The sequence below is a fragment of the Motacilla alba genome, chromosome 2 (assembly GCF_015832195.1).
Source record: "Motacilla alba alba isolate MOTALB_02 chromosome 2, Motacilla_alba_V1.0_pri, whole genome shotgun sequence".
Lineage (NCBI taxonomy): Eukaryota > Metazoa > Chordata > Aves > Passeriformes > Motacillidae > Motacilla > Motacilla alba.
Genome location: NC_052017.1, coordinates 89,978,444 through 90,003,068, shown reverse-complemented (window position 1 = coordinate 90,003,068; position 24,625 = coordinate 89,978,444). Strand labels below are relative to the sequence as shown.

Genomic DNA, 24,625 nt, shown 5'->3' with positions numbered 1-24,625 from the left:
AATATGTGCCCTGCCCAGGAAATTGTTCTATTATTTCTGTACTAATAAATAAGCAATTTTTTAATATATATATGAATGGTACTTTCCCAAAGGAGAAGTGTCCATAATTGCAGCCAAGACTCTTGTTTGCTGTAGACTTTCTCCAAGTGTAATTTGTTTGGCCCTTTGCCATGATGATCTGGTAATTTGGATTTGCCAGTGCATCAGAGCCAAAAAGCTGTACAACTTGGAAGATAAGGATGCCACTGCCTAAAACCAGGGGATTGCTACATTGTAGTGGCATTTGGTAGTTTTATTATACTCCTTTCAAGTTTTCCTAGTCTTCTCATCCCCAAACCCTCCATCCTGTAACAAGTGCCCTGTCCTGCCATTGAAGTAACTGATTTTCATAGAAAATCACCTATCTGAATTTACAGATAGGGACACAACACAACATCCTTTCTTTTTTGCCTTGCTTTAGATGTAAAATCAGTTTAACCTAGAAAAGATTTCAGGATTTCCTGGGGGGGCTGAAACTGAAGAGAAGACACACAAGAAATTGACATTTTATGCACAAAGATTTTAAACTGAAAGACTAATCAGCGCTGTCAGGAGATGGGAAATGGGTGTTTGTAGGGGAAAAGACCGAACTTCGAATCCTATATCTCATCGAAGGGAGAGACCGCTTTGGGGCTAAAGGAGGCACAAAGTAGACGGTGAAGTAAAGGCTGAAGTATCAGGTACACGGAGCGGGGCTGACTGAGGGACCGCGCCAGGCGGCTTCGCGTTGTGAAGCAAGAAAAAGGGATTGTTGTGTCAGGTGAGAAGGAATAAGCCCCATAGCGAAGGCCTGCTGCCATGACCCCGGGCAGAAAGACACGTAATGCGGAGACACTTCATTGAGTGGCAGCCAGTAACGGCGCGGAACGGCTGCAGCCCAGAGCGCAGAAATCCCCTGGCGAAGGGGGCAGGAGCCGTGAGGACACAGGCGCTGGCTGGACGAGGCGGGGGGACACCACTGCGGCTGCCAGCGGGGTAGGAGAGGCGCCGAGACCCCCGGTCCAGGCTGGGATAATCCGAGGAGCGCGGCCTAGCTCGGCTCCCCCTTCACGGCGTGCGAGAGCGGCCGGGGCGCTGCGGCCGCCGTGGGCCGGCCTCCTCCCGCCGGCCGAGTCCCCTCCTCCCCGCTGCCTTCCCGGCGGGGGCGGTCGCGGGCGGCCGAGCCGCTCGGGGCCCGGCAGCGCTGCCCATGGGGGAGTGCGGGGTGCCCCCCCCAGGTCCAGCTCTTCCTCCGCGCCTGCGAGCAGGGGGACTGCGAGACCGCCCGACGCCTCTTGGGTCTGCCCGGCGGTAGCGGCGGCCCCGCCGACGCGGCGGCCCCCTCCTCCTCCTCGTGCGGCCCCGAGGAGACGGCGGCCGAGCCCCGCGGCGAAGCGTCGTCCCCGCCGACCCCCGCCGTGCCCGTGGACTGCACGGACGAGGCCGGCAACACGGGGCTGCAGTTCGCCGCGGCGGGGGGCCACGAGCAGCTGGTGCGGTTCCTGCTGCGGAAGGGCGCCTCGGTGCAGAGCAGGAACCACTACGGATGGAGCCCCCTCATGCAAGCGGCCAGGTACGGGGGACAGGGAGGGAGGGATCAGGGCCCAGGTGGGGGGTCTCCGACCGCCATCCCGCTTCGCCGCGCAGCATCGGCCTAGTTGGTGGCAGCCCCGGGGCGGGGAAGGGAGGGAGGGCCGCCGGGGCTCTGCCTTCCCCGCCCCCGGGCTGCCGCGGGCGCTCGGCTCCCGCGCCCTCCGAACGGCGGTCCCCGGGCCGAGGGAGGGCGCCGGGGAGCTCCGGGCGGCTCAGCGTGGGACAGAGGGCGGGCGCCATGTTGAAGGCCGGGGAGGGTTGTTGCCAGCGGAGCTCTGAGTTGTCCCGGGGGAATCGGGAGTGGTCCCCTGTTCCCGTCCCTGGGCGGGGGTGAGGAGTGGCTGGCCAGTGTAGAGTTGGCTGTTATCCTGGGGTATTAGAATGTTAAGAGTGTGGTATTTGAAGCAGTGCATGCTGTTCCTTGGTTTAGCCAGCGCAAAATTGGAACTAACGTGAACACGGAACGCTGCTCTCGTCTGTGACAATAGGTATATGCACGTAGCCTTACTTAATTTTGCATGTTTTTTTTTGGTTTTGTTGTTTTTGGTTTTTTTTCTTTTTCATCTGTGTGTGTCTTGTTCAAAACTATGTCTGATGTAAAACATACTAACGCCAACTAAAACAATTCATTTCCCTTAGCTTGCCCATGTTTGCCTGGATGGCTTGCTGGAGGATAGGAAAAAATCATTGCTGAGGGTTTTTAATGACAAAACGGTTGTTTTCTGCATCGGTGATGCTGTCCTCTGCATAACCCACTGCTGGGCCATAGGAGGTTCCCGTGTTGCTAATGCTGGGGTTGGTGCTTTTCTTTATTCCTACAAGCACACCTTCGGCTCACAGGCATGTTTTGCAGGGTTAGAGGGCATTGCTGTCCTATAATAACTCAATGCTTAATCAAGAGAATAAATGGTTTTTGTTATTCTGAAGCTGTTTTGTTTTGTTTGGTTTTTTTTCTATTTTTTGGGGGGGGGACTTTTTGTTTGTTAGTTTGTATTTGTTTTGTTTTTGTTTTTGTTTTTTTTTAATTTCATAACTTTAAAATACTTGGAAGAAAATAATCTGTTTCAAAGTCAACATTTCTCTTTTCAATTAATGGCCATAGAAAGTTCCTAAAGAATGAGTCACACAGCTGGTTTCCCAGTAAGAACAAAGAAGACAAGGTTCATCAATTTGGTTATTTTATGAAGGTTTAAAAAAAAGGAAAAAAGTTGCAGAAACAGATTTTTTTCCCTTTAATGAAAACCATACTCTCATTGCCTAAAAACAATAAAGTCAGATGACTAAAACCCTCCTACTGATTTCTAGAAATTACTGGCTGACATTTGAAAAGTACTGTATATATTGGTGAAAAGTGTAAAGTAGAAGAGCATTTTTCTCTTTTCTTTTTAATGGATAACCAGAAAGGAAGCCCAGTGTTTGTACAAAGGTAGGCTTCAGACTTAGGTAGCTGTTTAATTTTCTAGCTGTGATTAGCTCTGTTGCATTCGGACAGGAGTAAGCATATATGCATAAAATTAACTGTGTGTAGGGGTTGCAGGCTCTACTGAGGTGATGCAGTGAAGGGTACAGGATAGATTTAGGGAGTACACAAGCTCCAGAAGCTTCCTCCTGCAACTGTATACTCTCTGGAAGGGAACAAAGGACTCTGAGGCTCGTGGTTGCTTTAAGTGGTTAATAGCATTCTCTGCGGTTTCCTGGACTAAGGTTTGCTTTGCTGTAATGTACAAAAGTTGCCTTCAGGGTCAAAGTTGGGTTGTACTAAGCAACACGTGCATGAGCATGCAGTAGTGCATGATGCCTGCAGCAAGAGCACGACGCACGCATCTTGTCAAGGTATTATATATATTAAAATATGGGGTTGCCATTTTCTCACTGGCAACTGGCTGGTTGGGTGTGTGGCTTGCCTGATGGCCTTTTGCTTACTGACAAACTAGCAGAGCCTCTGATAGTCAAGTGATATCAAAACTCGGTTGCTGGTAAAACTGGTGTCAGAGTTCAGTACTCTGACCAAGTTCTTGCAGATATTCCACACAAGGAGGGTTTGGTGCTGTATTTCTTTATTGGCAGATGCTTAATGTTACACAGGGTTTTAATTTAGCCTTGTAATACAGCTGTCTCTTGAAATCATAGCACAAGCCTGACATAGCAACTGCAACAGACAGCCGAATCACGTGACACCATGGCTCATCCATTACCAGTCCCTGTATGCTCATCAATCACAGTGCTGGGTGTTGGAAGGAATGGGTTAAAAACCTCGAGACTGTTGAGGAGGATTGTAAATCACTCAAGTGACCTTGCAGCCAGGAATAATTCTTGCTAAGTCTTGTGTGAACTGCAGGCCATTGGTCCTTTAGCGTGAACTGGTAGTGGTGCCTCCTTCTCCACTTCTGTATCTTTGCCTGTGTGTTGCCTTGGGGATCCCCAGGTTCACGAGGTAACAAATAAATTTACTCTTTGCATTCTAGCTGAGTGAGTTTGTGGTTGTTCTGTCTGCCTGCTTTTGTCAGCTTACGCACTGGGTATCCCCAGTTATCAGGAAGGAATACCTGGCTGAAAGCCGACTCAAGCACCTTGCTTTTTTAAAATTTATTTTCATTTCATTTTGGTGCTCGGTGTTGGGCTGAACCGTGTTGATGATTCTCCCATTCTGGTCTGTCTGACTGAGGAGCAGAATAATTTCCATTGATTTTTATAGGGAAGGCCATTCACATGGCCAGTTGTCCCACTCTGCTGGTAAGCAGATCTCTCAAAGATCCTCTCTGGTACCCTTGGTGTTGAGGGAAATTCAGCTAACTTTACAATAGTGATGGCCAGTCACCGTGTTCTTCTCTGAGCTTCATGGACACATCTGTATTCCCTAAGTCTTCTTCCATTGTGGGAGTTCATTGATGGTTCACAACTGGAAAACATGGGATAATGCAAATATAAAAAACTGACTCTCCAGTTGATAAAATGGTCTTTTTCTTCCTTAGTTAGCACTGACTTTGCAGTTTTTACTCCAGTTGTTCAATAGTAATGACAGTACTTAATAAAGATCTCTGGAGACAAACCGGCTTTGATCTGTTAATGTGATACATCTGTGGAAATAAGAGGATGAAAGTGACACTTTATGGTTTATGGAAGTTATGAGTTGGTGCCCTGCAGCAGAAAATGAGGCTGGCACTTTGCTGCTTTGAGCAGACCATCCTCTTCAAGAGGTGCCAGCTTTATGAAAATGGTCACTGGTGCATGTGGAATGGTTTTGTTTACAGTCCTCAGCTGATGACTGGTCTCCTCCAGCAAGGTGCCCATTGTCACATTCAGAGATGTTTGTATGATCCCCACGGTGTATGAATTAGTCAATGGGCAAATTTGGTAATGAAGTTTTCTAGGTTCAGAGTATGTTGGTTTTTGCAATCCAAGGTGTTAATTCTCCCTTGTGTCTCTTTCTCCCAAGGTTTGGACATCTAAGTGTGGCCCACATCTTGCTGGAGAATGGTGCTGATCTCAATGCACAGAACAAGTTAGGAGCCAGTGTCCTCACAATGGCCTCCAGAGGTGGTCATGTCAGCATGGTGAAGTTGTTGCTGGAATCTGGAGCTTTTGTGGACAATTACGACCATTTTAGCACAAATGTACTTAACAGCAGCAGAGATGACCTACCCGATATTACTCCACTGATGGCAGCTGCTCAGCATGGACATGAGGCAGTGGTACATCTGTTGCTAGACTGGGGAGCTGATTGTAACTACGCTCTAAAGACCATGGGCTGGAGCCCTTTAATGCTGGCAGCCGTTAGTGGAAAGGTGAGCTTGGCACAGCAGCTCATGGAGAAAGGTGCCAATCCTGATCACTTGAATGTACTACATAAAACACCTTTTGAAATCTCTGTTGGCCTCAAACACAAAGACATGAAGGACTATTTGGAATCTCTCACAACGATTAGGCCTCAGGCAGGTATGGAATGTTATTTTTTTGTTTCACTTGAGAAATTGAGGAGCTTATTTTGTATGGGCATGATGTTCTTTGTAATCTGCAGCTGGATTTTGAAAATGTTGGAGTAGGCACACCTACTTCAGCTGAGATACAAGTGCCCAACTTCAGCAAATTTTTTCCATGTTAGCAGGATAAAATTCCTGTCTCTATGTGGCTGTTTTGGGGACACTTTTCAAGATATTTATGCAAGCCAGCACTGGGAAGTTCTTAACAAGAGGGTTTGGAAGAGCTGGATTTTCCAGCTTTGTACTGTTTGCTATAAAAGATAAGGATGTGGCTAGCTCTAAAAAGATCATTTTCCACTGCTATATGGACATGTCCAAAACTGTTGTCTACATTTGGTGTCATTTCTGCAGGTCAAGCTTCCCTTGTACTTGAAGAAGTAAGAACAAAAATCAGACATCTGTTTCTGCTGTAGAGAAGATGTGAACTCAGATATGATTTATAGGTTGAGTTGGAACTCTAGAGCTTTCGTACAGCCATGCTGCCAGGCAGGACTGATTCATTTTATATGTTTAAGCTCATGACCTTGAGGAACAGACATCAGTTGCTTATAGTAGACAGAATGAGAGATCCATGGAACTCACTAGTGTCCATGTGTTTGCATGTACCGGATGTATGTTCAGGCAGAGTCGGCCTCGGCTTAAAGTATTGAAGGATTCTGTTTAAGTGAGAAGACTGGACTTAGCTTTAAAGCAGATTGATGTTTGTCACCTCTGCTAAAGGAGAATTTCCATCATCAGGAGGGTAGTAACTCATTTGGGCAGAGAGGGGAATAAAAACATTATTCTTGCACACAAATTTCTGTATTGGTTTTTGACCATACTTCAAGTCTCCTCCTAGTGCTGGAGTCTTGAATATCCTGTGAAGAATAAAGATAATTTCTGTCATATGGAAGACAGGAAAAAAGGAACTTTTCATCTGATCCATTGCCATAGATAGGTTGAATTGCCTCCTAGGAGAAAGCAGCTCTCTTCCCACATCTGTTCTCAGTAGCAAATTTACTACCTGGAATGGCTTGAGTGTTACCTTCCTTCTGTCCTTGTCCTTACTTAGGCTTACCCAGATCCCAGTCTTTCCTTCTGGCATCTTCTCATGGTGTCCTGCTTCCTGAATCTGCCTCTCCTCCAGGGTTTTCACATGACAAGAATTGAGCCTGGTCCTTTCCTAAAGTAGTCTTTTGAAATCTGTTTTACAGTGGTGTAGTGGTATATACAGTGGTATACACAGATCCTTCTACAAGAGCAGTTTCTGAATCAGGAGAAAATGTAGGACCCATTACTTTCTGTCCTGGTCTTAAAATAAGAGTTTCTTGGAGTATTTTGGGCTTTTCAGCAATTGCTTTTGTTCAGCGTAGTAAGGTGACTTCATTTGGAATAAAGCTGTGAACATAAACCTTTTCTGTATTTCATAAAAATGCCAGAATTGGGCTCACGAAATCTCTCGGTGTCTCCTTGTTTTCCATAAAATTTTGTTACCCCATTGATTCTGTAGTAATAATTTGTCTGTAATAATTTGGAAGATATAGGACAGTATTTTCTGGCATGAGTGGAAGGTGAAAAATATGTCACTATTTTTTCCTCATCATATATAGTGTCAGAATTTTCAAAGCACTGTTAAGCCATGTAAAAAGAACGATTCTTCTCTGAAAATATTGCAATTTGTAATAATTGCAGTTCTTAATATGGGGATGATTATCTGTGAGCTGAAGAATATTAATTCACAAGTAACAAGCTGCGTAGTTAAATTGACACTATTATTTTTGTGACCTTTACAAATTAACCTGGAAATACTCAAGAGGAAATAAAACTGGAGCAGCTTGTAAAACTCCTTTTGAGTCACCTTTCAAAATAATCCCATAAGATTTGAGTGTTCAGTGTTGTACAGGTGATTTTACCAGACCACAAAGCCATACTGTAATTCTTTAGTGGGTATTTTAGACTTCCAGGCAGGAAAAAAAGTTTCCAAATGCAATTTCCTGATGGAGAATGGAAATTGAAAAGCCTGTGCTGGTGCCTTATTATAGTTTCTAGCTTTAGCTCTGCTCAGAGAACTATACAGGTGATTCATTCTTCGCAAAGGTAATACCGAAGTTGTCAATACTTTCTTTGTTCCTATTAAATACATGCCTAAACATATGTTTTATAGTACTTTAAAATTTTTAATAGTTTTTTTTTTGTATAAAAATTCTACTAGAGATTTTTTTGGTTGTTTTGATTGCTAATAGAAATGTTTATATTTCTTTCAGATGCAGAAAAGAAGCAACCTGATGTCTTTCATGCTTTGAAACTAGGTAAGTTCTGTCATGATTCTTCCACCCTGCCTAGTTTTTCTAACTTCAGAGCGTGTCTGTTTGCTAGTGTGGGAAACATGATTTTTCTGTTCCCACTCTTTGCATGTGAGCTACCAAAACATCTTCCTGGGAAAGCCTCAAGTCTGTTAGATTTTTAGAGTGATTATGTGCGCTTGTATCCCTGTGATTTTTGAGATTTACAGATGTTAGTGCTGGGTCACAAGAAGTAGCATAGGAGGGGCCAAATGAACACTGGTCAGCCCATTGGGTTTTGGCTTTTTTAATTTGGCTATGGATGGCAGCCCTGTTAAAAAAAGCAACTCATTAGGTTGAGGAGTGTCCAGGGTTCAAAGTAAATTCTGGTGTCTATGTAGGTTCTAGGGTTTCTGTTTAACAAAGTCTGTGCTCTGGGTCTGTGTTAAAAAAGCCACCTGCTGTCTTTTACCAAATTGAAACATACAAAAAGTAGTCCTGTTCCAAGAAATTAGCTGAGTGGCATTGGTGGATGTGGGTTTCAGTGAGTGTATGCAAGTGGCTGCAGGGTTTGTCTGGGATTCTGAATGACTTTCCAAGGAAAATGTTCATGCCTGTGATTGAATTGAAAGCAGCCTATACTATGAAGCAGTTTACCATCTGAAGGGTTTTTTTAAAGGTGAAAATTTTTCCGTTTACATGTCAGTTGATGATTTGCTTGTTCTTGCCCCTGTTCCTGTGGTGGTACACACAGTCACAGAGATCTTTTTTTTTCCTTTTTCTTCTTCCCTGCTTTTGCCTGCCATAGGACATCATAAAAATACAGGATGTAGGTGAGCTTAAGCTCTCTGCTTAAGGCAATCCTGACTACCTCATAAGTTTTTAAAAGCAGCCCTACTTTAGGATTTAGGAAAAACCCCTCAACCTTGTTTCAAATATATTCAGTAACATATTTCATACTGCTTTTTGTAATCTAGACAGGAACTCAAGTGACTACCAGCTCCTTTGTGTGGAAACCTGAAAATTTAGATTAACTTTTAAGGAGCTGTAAAGCTGACTAATGACAACAAATGACTTTACTCTTGAGCAAGGAGCAGGGAAGTTTTGTATTGGAGGCGTAGTTTGAATATTGGAGGCAGAAAAAAAATCATTTGGAATATAAGAAGGTTGAGTACTGGAATAAACTCCTTTGAGGCTGTGGAATATTATAAGTAAAGGTTTTTAGAATCAGTAAATTACCTTTGTAAGAGGAACTTACTGGTCAGTGTGAGACAGGGCATTATTCTACCTGTTTAAGGGAAGGGATGACCTCCACCTCCTTTTAGAGTGCCTTTGTACCCACCTACTTTGATTCTAAAGTCTTTGGTTCTGTGATTGTAGCCTGTGGAAATGGAACAGGGATCTTTGAAGGAAAAATCATGGTGCCTGAGCATCATCAATTTTCCTTGCAGGACATCATCTTATGGCAATTTAATAGAAATATTCCCTATTTGTGTCTTCACATGCAGGATGCACTGCAGTTTATAGAACCTTCCTTAGTCGTTCATTTCAGAAAATAATTATTGTAATGGGATTGCACCATATGTGTACAGGTGGAGAGAATGAGGAAAATACAATGCCTCATGCAATTTTATGTCAGCTGGAAAGATGTACTAATTAACTAACATTTAGATTATGTTTTATCACTGTTTTGCAGGAAACTTTCAGCTGGTTAAAGAGATCATTGATGAAGATCTGAGTCAGGTTAATATTACCACTGTTGATGGTGCATCTCCTTTAATGATTGCAGCTGTAACTGGACAGCTGCCCCTTGTTCAGCTCCTTGTTGAGAAAAAGGCTGATATTGATAAGCAGGATAATGTTCATGGCTGGACAGCACTAATGCAGGCCACGTACCATGGGTAAGATATGTGCTCTCTTTGTGTCTAGCAGTAAAGAAGTTTAATTTTTCTTACGTCCCAATAGAAAAAATCGTTTTTGATACTGACTCTAGAAGCAGAGAGGTCTTTAAAGAAATTAAGAGAACTTGTGACCTCAGTTTCTAATGACTCTTGCACTGTCCTCGGCTTTTTGGAGTAGATCTGAATCATGTTTTGATCACCATAATACGAGAAAGACATTAAACTATTAGAGAATGTCCACAGGAGGGCAACACAGATGGTGGAGGGCCTGGAGGGGAAGCTGTGTGAGGAGTGGCTGAGGTCATTTGGCCTGTTCAGCCTGGAGGAGAGGAGTCTAAGAGGAGAACTCATTGCAGTCTACAACTTCCTCATGAGGGGAAGAGGAGGGACAGCACTGACATCTTCTCTGTGGTGATCAATGACAGGACCCAAGGGAATGTCCAGAAGTGGCAAGGTGAGGTTTAGGTTGGATATTAGAAAAAAATTCTTCACTCAAAGAGTGGTTGGGCACCGAAAAGAGCTCCCCAGGAAAGTGGTTACAGCACCCGGCCTGACAGAGTTCAAGGAATGTTGGAACAAAGCACTCAGAGACATAGTGTGACTCTTAGGGAGGGTGCTGTGCAGGGATTCAACAGTCTTGGATTCATCAGTCCTTGTGGGTCCTTTCTAACTCAGGTTATTCTGTGATGTTTGAATTTTAGAATGAGTAAAGCATTTGGGAACCTGAAGCAAGCTCAGTAAGTACTGGGAGCACAGTGCTCCAGGCACTCCCCAGGAGCTTTGGTGCATACTTCAGTTTCCATCGTTTGATGTTTTTCAATATTGTGGGAGAGTCTGTCATCCCTCCTGCCAGGGTTGTAAGTTTACATGAAGTTGTGAAACTCCAAGGCAATCAGCTTTCCATGTACCACATTTTCCAGTCGTAAAACCATTTCTATGTTCTCCTGTTCAGCCTTTAGTTTTCATTGTGTTTTCGGAAATGGAACCAAAATAATTGTCATTTTCTGTAAAGCTCCTTCGTAAATCTAAGTAGCTGCTTAGGAGTCAGACCTCAGAAATTTCCCTGGCTGATACTTCACGTGTGATATTTATCATACACTTAACACAACAAAGAAAACTTTCTTTGTTGTTGATAAGGCCCGCCGCAAGGCGGAGGTTCTCTTAAGTGGTAGTGCATTAATTGTGTAAAGGCATGTATTCTGCACCAGATTTTTTTTTGTAGTCAGCAGATCTCCTTGGACTATGTAAATGCAACAAAGAGGAAAAATAGGAGGTCAAGTTGTCATTGCCTTGTGAAACTTTTCTGAAGTAGTTCTTGGGACTTTTTTTGATAGTAGTGACAGAAGTGCACTAACATCAGATTTTCTGGTGCAGCTGTTTCACTTAGCATTAGTCACTCAGCACACAGCTGGAATAGGACCAGCCAGCACAAAGTGATGGGCAGGGCTGCTAGCATGTCCCTTTGCTGGTACTCAGGTACTTGTTTGTGGAAGCACGTAGAAAAGTTAGCATGTGTTCAGATACTGGCTGTTTAGTTTACTGGAGGATGGGATTATGAAAAGTCTTTTCCTTAATATATCAGTCAGTCTTCATAGTATGAAACTTTCTAAGTTAATTTTGTTAATATGCTTAACATTTGAGGTAGTGGAATTTTAGGAGTGTTTGTTATTGTACATGCTTAAGTAAAGCTGTGTAAAGGACACTGGCTCAGTGAAAAGACCAGAAGGACACCCCAGTCCTGGAAATAAGGGTGTGACTTCTTGGGAACTTAGAGCTATCCATGAAGAATAAAAGATGTCCCTGGTCACCCAAGATAATCCCAGCATCACAGCCATCTGTGAAACCCACTCAGTGTTGTATGGTGTCATAGGTAAGTAATGACAGCAAGGCTGACTCCAGGGACGTCTGGATCAATAGAAGAGCAGCATGAATGCTGCAGAAGTACAGTTGCTGTGCTAAGTTTTACTATGATGAGCAATCATAGTACAAGTGGAGATAGTACAGTTGAAATGTACAAGAGCCTTGTGTGTATAGCCGCATTCACACTGCCACAGTGTGGGTGAAATACATCATGTGCATAATACTTATCCTTGTAATTCTATACTTTGCATCTGAGCCATTTCTTAGCATGGAGAGTTGCAAATTTTTATAACATCTGGAAATCTTTGGGCTCCACAGAACCTCAGCTAACCCTTCCTCAGGTCCACCAATAGTGTGAAGAGCTTGTTGGAGGGAGCAGGCAAGGTCTCTCTGAGCCAGAGGCACTAGAAAGTTGTGTCTCTGTGTGCTCGCAAGGTGCAGGACTGGAAAACAGGATGGAGGGATGTTAGTTTTAAAGTAGAGTAGGAAAGTAATAGGAAATACGCAGAGGAGCTGTGGTGAGGATAAGCAGAATTTTTGTTAGAAGAGAGGAGTAACAGTCGTCCTCTATTTCAGGTTGATTTTGTGTGGAGCGAGTTCAGGAGTGGAAATGTAATCTGAATAAGAAATGATGCTCTGAAGTGGAGATGTTGAGATCCATTTTTCAGCTTCATTATTAGAATTTGCAGTTACCTATTCGTGCTTGAGACTTTTTTTTTCTTTCTGTTGCTGATGCTTGTCAGAGTTTGATTTTATACAAGGGCAATCACTGTTAAAGAATTTTAGTATTAAATATATTTTCCCTAGCTTTGTTGTCTGTTCAGTTATTTCATAGGCTGAATTGAAATATTGTTTTTAACTCAAGGCTAGTCCTGCTTATTTACTCAGGTGTATCCGAGGGGAGAGGGGCTAACTGGAGCAGGATGGTGAGTGTCTTTTATGCAGCTAGCTTTGAAGAGGCTTTTGTTGGAGGTGTTTGTGTTGGTTGACATTTAATGCTGATTGTTTTCGCATTTTAAACTCCTCAGGGAAGTGATAATGTGCCCTCTCAATTATAAAATTTATAGCTGTAATTAGGTGAAGTACTGTTTGAAGTTTATAAGTTATCTTCAGTCAATTTGGCTTTTCTGTATGCAATTTCTTAATGTGCAAGTTGTGAAAATGAGCTTGCATTGAAGTATTAGTGATGGCATGTGATGACTACTGAAATGTCCTTTGTCATTCCATCTGCTTTTCTACCATAGGCATTAATGGCTTTCATTGGAAAGGCGTTTAGCAACATACTGTAGTTGCTTCCAAAGGATCAGCTTAGGAAGCTGATATTCAAATGGTGCTTTTAAGGCTAACTTTCTGTATGTTGATTAATGTAAGTCATACTGAGTAAACGTGACTGACAAAGGACTTGTGGGAGCTTTTGAAGAGCTTGTGAACTAATTTTACAGTAAGTTAGCTGTAGAATGTGTAAAACTGATCTCTGATTCAGGAACAATGTTATAAAAGGTTGCAAATGAAGTATTGGGAGCTTCTTTCTTAATTTACTTTTTCTTTCATGTGATCAGTGCCTTTTTTTCTTCCCTTAAAGAAACAAAAATGTTGTAAAGTATTTGTTAAATCAAGGAGCTGATGTTAACCTTCGTGCGAAAAATGGATACACAGCTTTTGACCTGATAATGCTGCTGAATGATCCAGGTATGCTATTTCAAAATGCTGTGGAGAAATGTACAATATAAACAAATATACATTCTTTCCAATCTAGAAAATACATTGCAGTTGCTAGGAAGTATCCTCTCATGTCTAGGCCAGACTTGACCAAGAAAGGACACTGTCTGCAAGTGGTGGGGTTTGAGTTAATTGGTTAGATGAGTGTATACGTTTATGGGATAACAGATTTTGTGCATTCCTTTTGTTTTTGGTTCTGAAGATGCTTGAAAACTGTGCTGTTTGTGTCACCAGAGCCAGCTGTGGGGCATTTGATTGTGGGGGCACTGGTATTCTGTAGTGTCATTAGCACAGAGCTATGAGCTGGAGCTAGAAATTGCCCCTTGACAAAGAGCAGCAAAGGGACAGGACAGAGAGAGCACAGTAGGAACAGAACTAGGGAGCTCCTGACTGAACCTCCAGCTGGTTCTGTAAAGGCTGAGAATAAATCACACCTCAGGATTCAGGTTGTTTGTGTGGGAGTGCTGTAGGACAAGACAGCATGCTTTGGGGAGGTTTGAATGAAACACATTTAGTTTTTGTTGCAATTTGTTTTACATATATAATTTGTTATTGTTAACCTTCCTTGGTACCTGAATTAATTTATCTGAAGCCAAAACTCATTACTGTTAATGAAGTCTCTGAATTTACACATTATGGTGGTCATGGTTACTAGCAGATTGTTTTCTGTGTCAAAGGTAGATCACTAATAGTACAACATTTTAGACAATAAATACAGAGAATTATTTTAGAGCTAACTTCTGTGACATAATAGTTTGTCTTGCTACTTCTTTCTCTCTCGTTCGGTTCTCTCTGCCTTTCTGAAAATCCTACCTGACTCCTGTACAATATGCAGATTTACAGTTTTTGCTTTCCTGTCTCCTGTCATGCTTGTTCTTTTTTCATCCTCTTACTTTTTTTCTTACTTCTTTTTTGCCCATCTTTTTTCTTACCATTTCTTTTCAGTCCCTTTATTGTCCAGGCTGAACATCTTCTTTCTCTTTGGGATTTACTTTTGAACTTCTTTTCTGCAACCTACGCTTGAAGAAAGAATACTCATTTTTCTCTGCTCTCTTCTGTGCCAGGTGAGAAAAGGGAACATCTTAACATTGTTCTTAACTTGTACAAAGTGTGAGAGAGGGCAGTTCACTTGGTCACACATGACTGATTCCAGCTGAGTAACATGCTTATTTATATTGATAAATACCTTTAGAGAGATGATAAGACTGCAGCCCAAATTGTGGGGAGAAGACATGGGAAAATAGGTCAAGAAAGAAAGGTTTGGGGGTTGATCTGCTTTGTGTTTGAGAGGTAGATCAATTGCTACTTCTTTGTGATTTACAGGGAAAATGTCAGTGCATTGGTTGTAATTTGGGAAAGCAAAACAGGCCAAACATTATCTTAATTTGCTTCCTTTTAGATACAGAGCTTGTAAGGTTACTGGCATCAGCATGCATGCAAGTAGATAAAGACAAGAATAAACTGAACAACAGGTCATCTCTGCCTCGTTCCAGAAGTAGGCAATCCTTAAATCTCCCAATGCTGCCAGATGACAAAGGAGGCCTAAAGGTAAATATATTCATTCTTGATAAAAATTCATTAATTCCTGTAATGTATAAGCAGACAAAAACAATTGCTAAGAAGTGTTTTGGATTTAATATGTAACCAGGTTTGTTGGGGAGTTGTGTGTGTTTCTGAATTCCTTGTTGACAGTGTGTTCTGGTTTTGTGGAGTGTAGCACATAATCAGCTTCCTTTTCATCAGGCAACAAGGCAGTGGGAAGAGTTTGCATTGAAGCATTTCAGTGCCTAGAAATAGATCTCATGATTAAGTGGAAGGTACCATGTTCATAAGTTTGGAACTCAATTTCCATTATGATCTTGCTTTTAAATCTGGACAGAGGGTAGACTCCTTCATAGCCATAAATGGTAACAGGCTATTGACATTGAAAATGGAAACAACATTGAGTTAGAACAAGTGTATGCCAACTAAACAAAGATACTCCAACTTTCATTGACTGCAAAAGAGAAGGAAGAAGAGTTAGTTCTGTTGTTGTTGCCATTATTGTTGCCTATTTCCAGGCATCAGTGTATTTAGTGAATAATCTTTAATTATAGTGTATGTGTGGTGTACCTCAGAATTTCCAGGAGTCCATGATGTGGTCCCTTAAGTATAAATATTACCAGGATCTTGAAAAAAGTCATGTTAATTTCCAGTCTATTTTTGACATGAATTTTAAAGACCATTTAAAGTTCTGCTTCAGCTGAAATCTGTTTTGCAGTTTTAACTATGAAGGAGCATGTGGTTGTTTTCATATGATTATGCTGTTATTCAATATGATGCAACTTCATTGTCAATTTAGACAGAACTATTTTACTTAGATGGGAAATTGTCAGAATAGCTTTTGGCTTTATGAAATACAGATCAACAGTGAATTGGATTGCAACCCTTGCAGTGTTATGATACAAAGGCTTGAATTAGGGTCATAAAAGATTGTGAGGTGAAAAAAAAAAACCCGAACTATTTGCCAGTGATAAGGATACAGACACAACTATTGACACAAATTTAATATTCTGGAATATTTAAGTATTTGGCCTCAAAGCTACACAGTATTGCAGTGCTAACTAGTCATTATCAAACTTTTTTTTTTCCCAGCAGAAATTGTATTCTGTATAGTTCTGTAAAGTAAGCCTATGTAATCCATTCTTCCATCACTTCTTAATGCTTTACTAATCAGCCTGTCTGACCATGAGTATCTTACATATCTTACTCTTCTTACAAATACTTCAAAAGGGTAAAAATTAGATTTTCAGATTTTCTGGCTGGAGGGCAATGTCCTAACAGTCATGTCTCTTTGGGCCAGCACCTGAAGAGAGGGCTGTGGTGAGAGGGCCTCCCCTGGGATTTGCAGCAACTGTGTTTCTGTGTAGACAACTGCTCTGTGGTGAGCTGGAACTGTAAGCAGAAGATACTTATGGCAACTTGTGCAGTACAGCATTTTTTTTGTCTAGATCAGTGCAAATGACTGAGTGTGGGGTCTGCAGGATCATGGAAATATGAGAGTGAGAGGGAATTAGTGAGGCTCACTTGACTTAGCATCAGGAGACAGAATAAATATACCAAGAACATCTTTGACAGGTATTCAGTTCACTCTTCTTTCACTGTTGTGAAGAAGATCCCCTGATCCCACGGTTTCTCCATCAGCACCCAGTTTCACTGCTTGATGCTTTTTTGGGTCAGAATTTTTCTCACTCTGCATTTTTTTCTTTTGTTGCCCATTAAATTGAGTCTTGTTCAGTGGTCACTTTCATTTTTGTAAGAACTGTATAAATACTTTGAGAACTATCATATTTAATCTTTTTTTTTCTAGTCTAAACAAAATTGATTAATGCAGATTTCCTTGTTTATATGTTTTGATTCCTAAACTTTTGACTATTTCTATACATTACAGATGTGTTTCCTGTTACCACTGAAATTCACTTTTTTTTGCAGTAGCAGCAGTAACACTGTGCATCTGTACTGAGTTTCTGCTATGTTGTGACTGATTTTTTTTCTTTAGTACACCTACTTTGTTGCTTGCTTTTCTTCATACATTGGTACACTTGATTTCTTCTTGCATGCCAGCTTGAACCTCCACTGAAAAAATGTCAATTTGGCAGTGTTTAAATTTAGGGTGTTAAAGGTGCTTACAAAACTGTCTAGCTGGATGTCTTCATAGTCTGCAGAAAAATATGTTGTGTTTCATTTTCGCAGTTGTTAGTGAACATTCCCAAACCTATTGCACAAAGTATGTTCTCCCAATTTGAGATCAAATAATTTGCAATTTGTCTAATTTTTTGGCTGTGGTCTTTTCCCTTTATTAATTTTACTTGGACCATATTTTTCTCAATTGTTCGATGAATGCTACATGAAGTAGCAATAAAAGCTTTAATAAAGTCAAGCTGCATTCCAGCTTTTCCTCCCTTCTGCTCACTTGACTGGTTATTCTGTCAAAAAGAGATTCATTTGGTAGAGTTTATTTTCAGCAAACCTATGCTGGCTGTGTCTTATGAGTTGTGATGACATATTAAGATTTTTCAGTTATGCCTTTTCATGGTAAGCATTTTGATCAGTAAATTTTCAGATTTTCCCTTTTCAGTCATTGTATATTTGCCTGTTGCCTGATTTCTGTAACTTCTTCCATACTTTTTAGTGAAGATAATCAATATTTATTCAGAGGTCTTGTTGCCTATAATTAGTCAGGGGTAATTTTAATCAATATTGTCTGGTTCTAATTTGTGTAAGCTCATTTAAATAGTCTTACTCTGTTAAGCAAATGCACATATATTCCTGCCTTCCTCCTGTTAATGGTACTCATACTAAAATACCTGATTACAGGTAGGCTTCTTATAAAGTTTAAAAAAAAAAAAGCTTTCCAGTCTCACCTCTTCTTTGAGCACTTTTGTCATTAACTAGTCGACTTTTAATTTGTGATGTGTTTCTTTTATTTTTAATCTGTGTGCAATATTGGCCCCTGTTCCTTAACCTGCTGATAACGTAGTGGATATTCATGATCTCATTCTTACCTCTATCACACAAGAACTGTTAACTGCTTTGTTTCTTACCATTTCATGGCCTCTGTGTGAATCAACGCAGATGGGTAACCAAGGCAACCACCAAGCCACAGCTGAAATGCAAGGAGAAGATTTATTTTGTTACCTCAACAACGAGGCTGGGTGCCAGAGACACACTGGGACTCATGCTCCAGTAGATTTAGTTGATCCTATAAGTAAGGGCTTTGGGTGTGGCTGTGAGAGTGTGTTACATCTGCACAGGAATTCTACTTCTCCAATCAGGCAGAGCATGAACAATACTAGACATAATAAATGTAGTGTTTTCCACACCTACATTTTTCACATTCTCAGCTGAAAGGTCACTTTGAGCAGGAACCCTTCTCTCCTCTTATTTGATTTTAACCCTTTCCTCCCAACAGCCTCAAAACCAAAGTTGTCCCTTCTCCGTATGCAAAAATTTTATTTCCTTTATTTTTCTTCCTGCCTGTTCTTCTTAAGCAAATTACACTCTCAGTGTCAGTATTAGAGCAGTGTGAATTACCACATTCAGTTTCTCTTCTGGATTTAAATTGTTTGAGGGCAGAGATTTCCAGTTCTCCCCCTTACTCTTATTCCTAGCATTGTTACAAATGTCTAAGGTATTTCTAAAATGGCAACACCATTTTTCTAGTTCTTTCATACTGTTGCCTTCTCCCACTGCTGCTAGATTTCAGCCTTTTTATAGACATTATTTTTAACCAGAAATGAATTTTTGTTACTTGAATGCCTCAGTCTATTTAAAGCCCTTTATTACAGCTTCTGTACATGTGTGATGTGGTAGGGGTATATGGAGAGGCTGCAAATTCCTACAACAGCAAACTAAAATCTCCAGAGATCAGACCATCATACTATGAACACCAGAAGACAAGGTGAACCTCTCCAGTGTCACTACTTTCTTGCCAGAGAGCAGTGGTTTTTGTCTGGTAGCATTGTGGCTGTATTTACTCCATTTTGGGGTAGTTTGTGAGTGTATATTCAGGGAGCAGAGGAACTGTGAGTAGGAGTAACAGAGATGATGGACAGTTAGAAGTAATCTTTCTTACAGAAAGCAAGGTAGCTTCAGTGACCAAAACCAAGAAGTGCATGCACTCTCTTTTGTAAGCTCATTGTACTCTATGTTAAAACTGGATGAACTTCCAGTTCCTTTTGGAAGGTGAATAAATGCTGAACTGTGGGTTTTATTGCTTTCTCAGAGCTATTTGTCTCTCTTGCCTTTTTTCATCAGATCTTTGTTGCTGAAAGTAATGGAAGTCTTTATTGGTTGTGACACCAAAGAGATGCAGAGGTCTGAGAACTCTATACATTACTAATGCTCTGTGCAGATCTAAAATGTTTTTAATGGTCTTCTGCTACAAGGATTAATATGTAGAGGATAAGTATAAAAAAGTTGCAAAGACATGTATCAGTGAGTAGTTGAAAAATATTAAATGCCAAGAAGAGAGAAGAATATGTATTGTGAGAAAGGGTTGTTACCTGGATTTCCTATCATTTAAAGCTACCCTGATGATGTGTTGATACTTTAACATTAGTTTTTTAAAAAAGCATTCCAGAAAGAGGAGAAACTTTATTAAGAGATAATCAGAAAGTACATACAATCTGATTTAATCAGAAGCTACATAATTTTTGGTGCAAATGGCATAGGTTTTGTATAGTCTAGAGAAACATCTTACTGAAGACTTGAAGCAACTTGCACTGTCTGCCTGTAAAAATGTGCAGGTCTGTGAATATTTGAATAAATTTTATTTTTGTTATGCAAAGTCCTTTTGCATAACAGTTTCCACATATGTGATGTCTGTAAGGATGGAGGTTATAGGTACATAGTCCTAAGGTTTGTGTTGTTTTCACAGCTCCTATTTCCTTGCCTTGCTCTTTTTCAGTTTATAGTCTTCCCAGTCTGGTTAAATTATCTGGATAGCAGCACTGTATGGATTGTGGATCTTTGGTTTGACAGGAATACTATCAGAACTCTTCTGGTTTGCCACTGGTTTTGAAAATCTTGGCGAGAAGCTTTGATGCAGATTACATAAGCTCATATGCACACCTCTAAAAAGCAGAAAATAAAGATGCCACTCACTGATTCCAGAGAGAGTAAAAATCGATGGTGAAATTGGAAGTTAATGGGAAAATTAAATATTTTCTATGTAGCTGCAAAAATTCCCTATTCAAATTGCCCTAATACTTCTATCTACTTTGGCCTTCCAGATACTGTGGAAAAACATTTTAAAATATTTTCCAGGTAAAAAATAGGGGAAGAGATAATTATTACACATGCAAATTACACTGAAGGATTCTGTTGGTAACTGCAAACCACTTTAACATTGCTTTTTAGCTTATTTCTAAAACTCCTTGGTGAAATTATCACTTCTGTAAGGATTGCTTAATTATACATCTCTTTTCCTCTTTTTTTTTTCCTTTTAGTTGGAATTAAATTGTTGTGTCTTCTTTTCAATCTAGTCCTGGTGGAGCAGAATGTCCAATCGATTCCGCAAGCTGAAGTTGACTCAGACATTGCGCCACGGATTTCCTTCTAATCAGTTTGTGCCTTTTCCGGATGAGACTGAACCATCATTAAATTCCACTATAAAAGTAGCCTCACAGAGTGATACAGACATTTCTGGAAACCTTGATGCTGCTACAGCTTGGAACACAAATAACAAAGCTAGTGGTAAAGGCAGAGTTATCTTGTGGGAAATGAGCTCTTGTGGAGTGGTCAGAATGATATTATTTCTGATTTATTGGTTTAGTCCTGCTTTGGCTTAATATAAGTGAAAAAACGTGATGTATTTGTAGTCTGTAGAAAGAGAGATGTTTGTACTCCCTGTTGATCATGCTGAGGGCAGTAGCATTTAAGCAGGAAAATATTAATATAAGCATGTTACTGTTTTTTAGTAAACACCATTAAATTAAGACCGGTCACTGAAAAGTGTTAGTGTCTTCCATAAAAATCCCCCACTGTCTGCAATGGAAAGTAAGACTTGGCTTAACTTTAGCTGAGGTGCATGAGAGTGTCACTGGAAACCCTCATACTGTGTGCATACTGAGGGTAAAGCTGTTAATTGTTTAAAAACAATGAGCTAGCCTTAGAAACAGAAGTAGAAACATGTAAACAACAAAATTTATATATTTTTCAGGTGCAAACACTGTGAAAGGAGAAAAGGATGATGAATTATTGACAACTATGGTAAGTTGTAGTGTTTTTTGGTATTTCACGCTAATTCAGAGGGTCATTAGGTCCCATAATTTTTGCAGCTTTTTGCCTCCTGTTCAAGTCACTTCTAGAAAAAGAGCTTGTTTGTAGTCACTAGACATGAACTGATAGGCTTTTATATACCAGTAGTTCTTAGACTAGAAAACACTAAAAGTAGTGTGATATGGAAGCTGTACTGACCTTTTTCAGGAGTTACCCATACCTTTGTTTGATCAGCAGTGAAATAGTAAAGTAGATGGAGCAGCTGCTTAGTTGCTGACAAGCAGTATGAAGTGAGGAAAACATGGATGGAACATGGTACAATGGGGATGTGAAATTACTAGTAGAGGCAACCATGAAATATTTAGTTTGGGAGGTGTATTTGTGTTATTCTATTTCTTTTGTTATGCTGTAGCTTTATATTCCCCTGCAGCTTACTCCCTGATGATGTCATTAAATTCGGCTGGTTATTATCTTTATGTTCTTTTGTAAGAAGTTTTGAGTTCTTTTGTAAGAACTTTTGATATGACTGACTGACAGAACTCCAGGGAGCAAAATCAGTTGTGGTGTTTTTATATCTTTCTGCAGTACACATACATCAGGAACATGGAGTTGCTCACTGTTTCCAGTCATCCTGTCTGGGAATACAGAGAGGACTACATTGTTATTTCTTTGGAAATTCATTGTTATTCTTGTGAAAGTCAACTTGATCAATATTTAGCCCAGTAAAGGAAGAGACAGTTTCTGCCACTTAATGAGCTATATTCATTGCATGAAATGAATAAGCATAACACTGAGGGGTACCACAATGTTCATTGGTTTCTCTCTTGTTATTGTGTGTTGTACTTATCCTCAGATAGTACTTCTGTGTCTTATTTCTGTTCTGTTTAAATGTGTTTTCATCGTTTTGCTTAATTTAATATTTTGAAACTAATCCCAGTAAACTTTCTTAAGAAACGAGTCTTCCCCCCACTCTTTTCTTTGTTCCCCTTTCTCAGCTGAGGAGTAGTGCTCCATTTACCAGGCTGCCCAGTGATAAGCTGAAAGCAGTGATACCACCTTTCTTACCACCCTCAAGCTTTGAGCTTTGGAATTCTGACCGAACCCGACTCAGCAAAGACGGCAGAGCTGAACAGATGAGAACTGCCTGGCCACAGAGAGCAGTCAAGCATGATTTTAACAGCAGTGGGAACTCTGATATAGTAAGCAAACTAAATGTGTATGAAAATACTGTGTTATGCCCTGGCCCTCTTGGCTGGTGAGCCACTCTGTTTCTGATTAGAAATTTCTTTTAACCCACTGTTTCAGCAATGGCTTGTCTGTTTATGCAGTGCTGCTTAGGAAGAATGCACATCTGTATGGAAGGAGCATAATGAAACAAAAGTTCTGTATGAAGTGAAACAACTTTTTTTTTTGGTTTGGTTTTGGGGGGTTTTGATTTTATTTTGTTTTTTGTTTTGTTGTGGGTTTGTTTGGTTGGTGGGTTTATTTTTTTGTTTGGTTTGTTTTTTTGGTTTTTGTTTTGGTTTGGTTTGGTTTTTTTGTTTGTTTGTTTTTTGGTTTGTTTTTTTTTTTTTGCTGTTAACCAGAACCACCAACAGTGTGGTAGAAACTGCTCTGATTTGAAAAAAGACCAGGGACAGTAAAAAAGAATGAAAATTGCTCAATTTTTAGGAACCGAGCAGGAGGGAAGAAATATCAGTAAGACCAATATACAGACGTAATATTCTGAAAGATTAGCAATAGATAAAATTGTAGCAAGTAGTGATCAACTGGACTTGAAGGCATGCAGCTTTAAATTGGAAGTACTGTAAAACTGGAAAAAGTCTTGATTATTTCTGGTTTTTTATAGAAGGAGCTTGCCTGATTCTGCAATGTTTTCAGTCAAAATGCAAACCAAGAGAAAAATAGGTGGTTTGTCTTGAGATAGGAAATTAAACAACCTTGACAGCCTTCTCTTTCATAATAGGAGAAAAAGAAGTGCTTACTCCCCTAACTATAGACTGTAATAACTAGATGTAGAGAAGACCAGTCCAGAACTGTGTTTCAGTGTCAGTTTCAGACATGGGACAATGAATTTAGGAGGAATTTTTTTCCTCTTTCCTTTTTATATGTGGATACTAGCTTAATACCAGTAGGGGTGATTTAGGTGGAATAAGGCAGAATAAGGAAAGTGACGTAACAGGAAGGTATGTGTTTATCATCCCAAAAAAGATGGTTGTAATAACATAGCTGGATAATTGGCATGTGTATAAAGTGAGGAGCAGAGAGAGTATGGGAGGACTAGCCATCAGTCCTTCTGTGAGGGAAGAAGGATCTTGCTGAAGGTATAGGAAGGAGGGAAACAGTAAATCAGAGATGGAAGAAGTGATTTGAGCAACAGAATAAGAAACATTAAAAAGCTGAGCTGCAAAAGCTCATTTGTCAAGTGGCTGGCAGTGGCCAATGGTGTAAAAGCAAAAGAAATGAAGGAGAATGTGGCTGAGGATTTGGCTAGTGTATAGCTGGATCAGTAGTGCCTCACTTAATAAAACTCAATAGTGCAGCTGGCTGTTCAGATTGCAGGGAATATAAAAATGCAACTGGTGGAGAGAAAGTTTATATCACTTGCAGCTTAGTTTGTAAGAAACAAAGATATGGATGGGAAGGTGGTAGCTGTTTTGTAAGATGGGAGAGACAAAGCCAGGATTCTGCAGGAAAGAAATTTCACATGTAATATATTTTTTTCTTCCCTACTGCTCATAATACTGTTTATATCATATCTCAGGTGTATCATACATGCTCATTTTTGTTGGCCAAAGGTTAAGAAGAATAATGGCTTAATGTGGTGTAATATATTTCACTGAATAAATGTATTCAGTATATATATATTTATATAAGTGTATATGTAGAATAAGATTCTTTCTGATATCTCCTTTGTTCTTCAGTGCAAGTTTCAGAACTTGGGATAAAGAAAATAGCAGTTGAAGTTTGCTCTTTATTTTTCTCAGTCAAGAAAGAACAAATTATTTTTCATTTTGTTTTCCAGACATCTGTTAGCAAAGGTACTAGACCAGTCAAATTGCCAACATTTGCAAGAAGACCAGCATCTCCTTCAAATTCCAATAACTTCAACCATTCTCCCCATTCTTCTGGTGGATCTAATAACATTGCAGGAATTAGCAGGCATGGAGGAGAACTGCATAATAGATCAGGTACCATTTTTAATAAGAAAATAATTTGTATCTGATTCAGTTAAAAAATTAGTGTTTGTGATAATGGTAGAAGATATTAAACCTTTTCTGAGTGCTCCTACCATTGTAGAAGCAAAGCTTCCGTAAATTTAGTAGACACGGGGTTAGACTTCAAACACCTGCATAAGGGAAGAAGAGCCTGACATCTGTTACAGAAGTCTCAGTGGTCAGCCCGTCTCATGCAGATTTTACTGGATTCACCCATGGTGGATCAGGTGGATGCTGGCTCACTGCACCATGCTTGTCATAGAGCTGACTCCTATGCCTGTTGCTTACTTTTTGTTTGAAATAAAAAACGGTTT

General features: G+C 40.3%; 1 protein-coding gene across 1 annotated transcript in view; it reads left to right on the top strand.

Annotated features, from left to right (window-relative positions):
* Nucleotides 1–862: 862 nt before the first annotated feature.
* The window catches only part of ANKS6 (ankyrin repeat and sterile alpha motif domain containing 6), a 42,029-nt gene continuing 18,266 nt past the window's right edge, over nucleotides 863–24,625 (top strand). Inside the window, exons 1-11 of the mRNA XM_038126913.1 lie at nucleotides 863–955; nucleotides 1,074–1,591; nucleotides 5,048–5,547; nucleotides 7,835–7,879; nucleotides 9,549–9,753; nucleotides 13,196–13,302; nucleotides 14,732–14,880; nucleotides 20,358–20,568; nucleotides 21,035–21,084; nucleotides 22,089–22,292; nucleotides 24,119–24,284. Coding sequence (XP_037982841.1) covers nucleotides 863–955; nucleotides 1,074–1,591; nucleotides 5,048–5,547; nucleotides 7,835–7,879; nucleotides 9,549–9,753; nucleotides 13,196–13,302; nucleotides 14,732–14,880; nucleotides 20,358–20,568; nucleotides 21,035–21,084; nucleotides 22,089–22,292; nucleotides 24,119–24,284 — 2,248 coding nt within the window. The remainder of the gene's footprint in view (nucleotides 956–1,073; nucleotides 1,592–5,047; nucleotides 5,548–7,834; nucleotides 7,880–9,548; nucleotides 9,754–13,195; nucleotides 13,303–14,731; nucleotides 14,881–20,357; nucleotides 20,569–21,034; nucleotides 21,085–22,088; nucleotides 22,293–24,118; nucleotides 24,285–24,625) is intronic.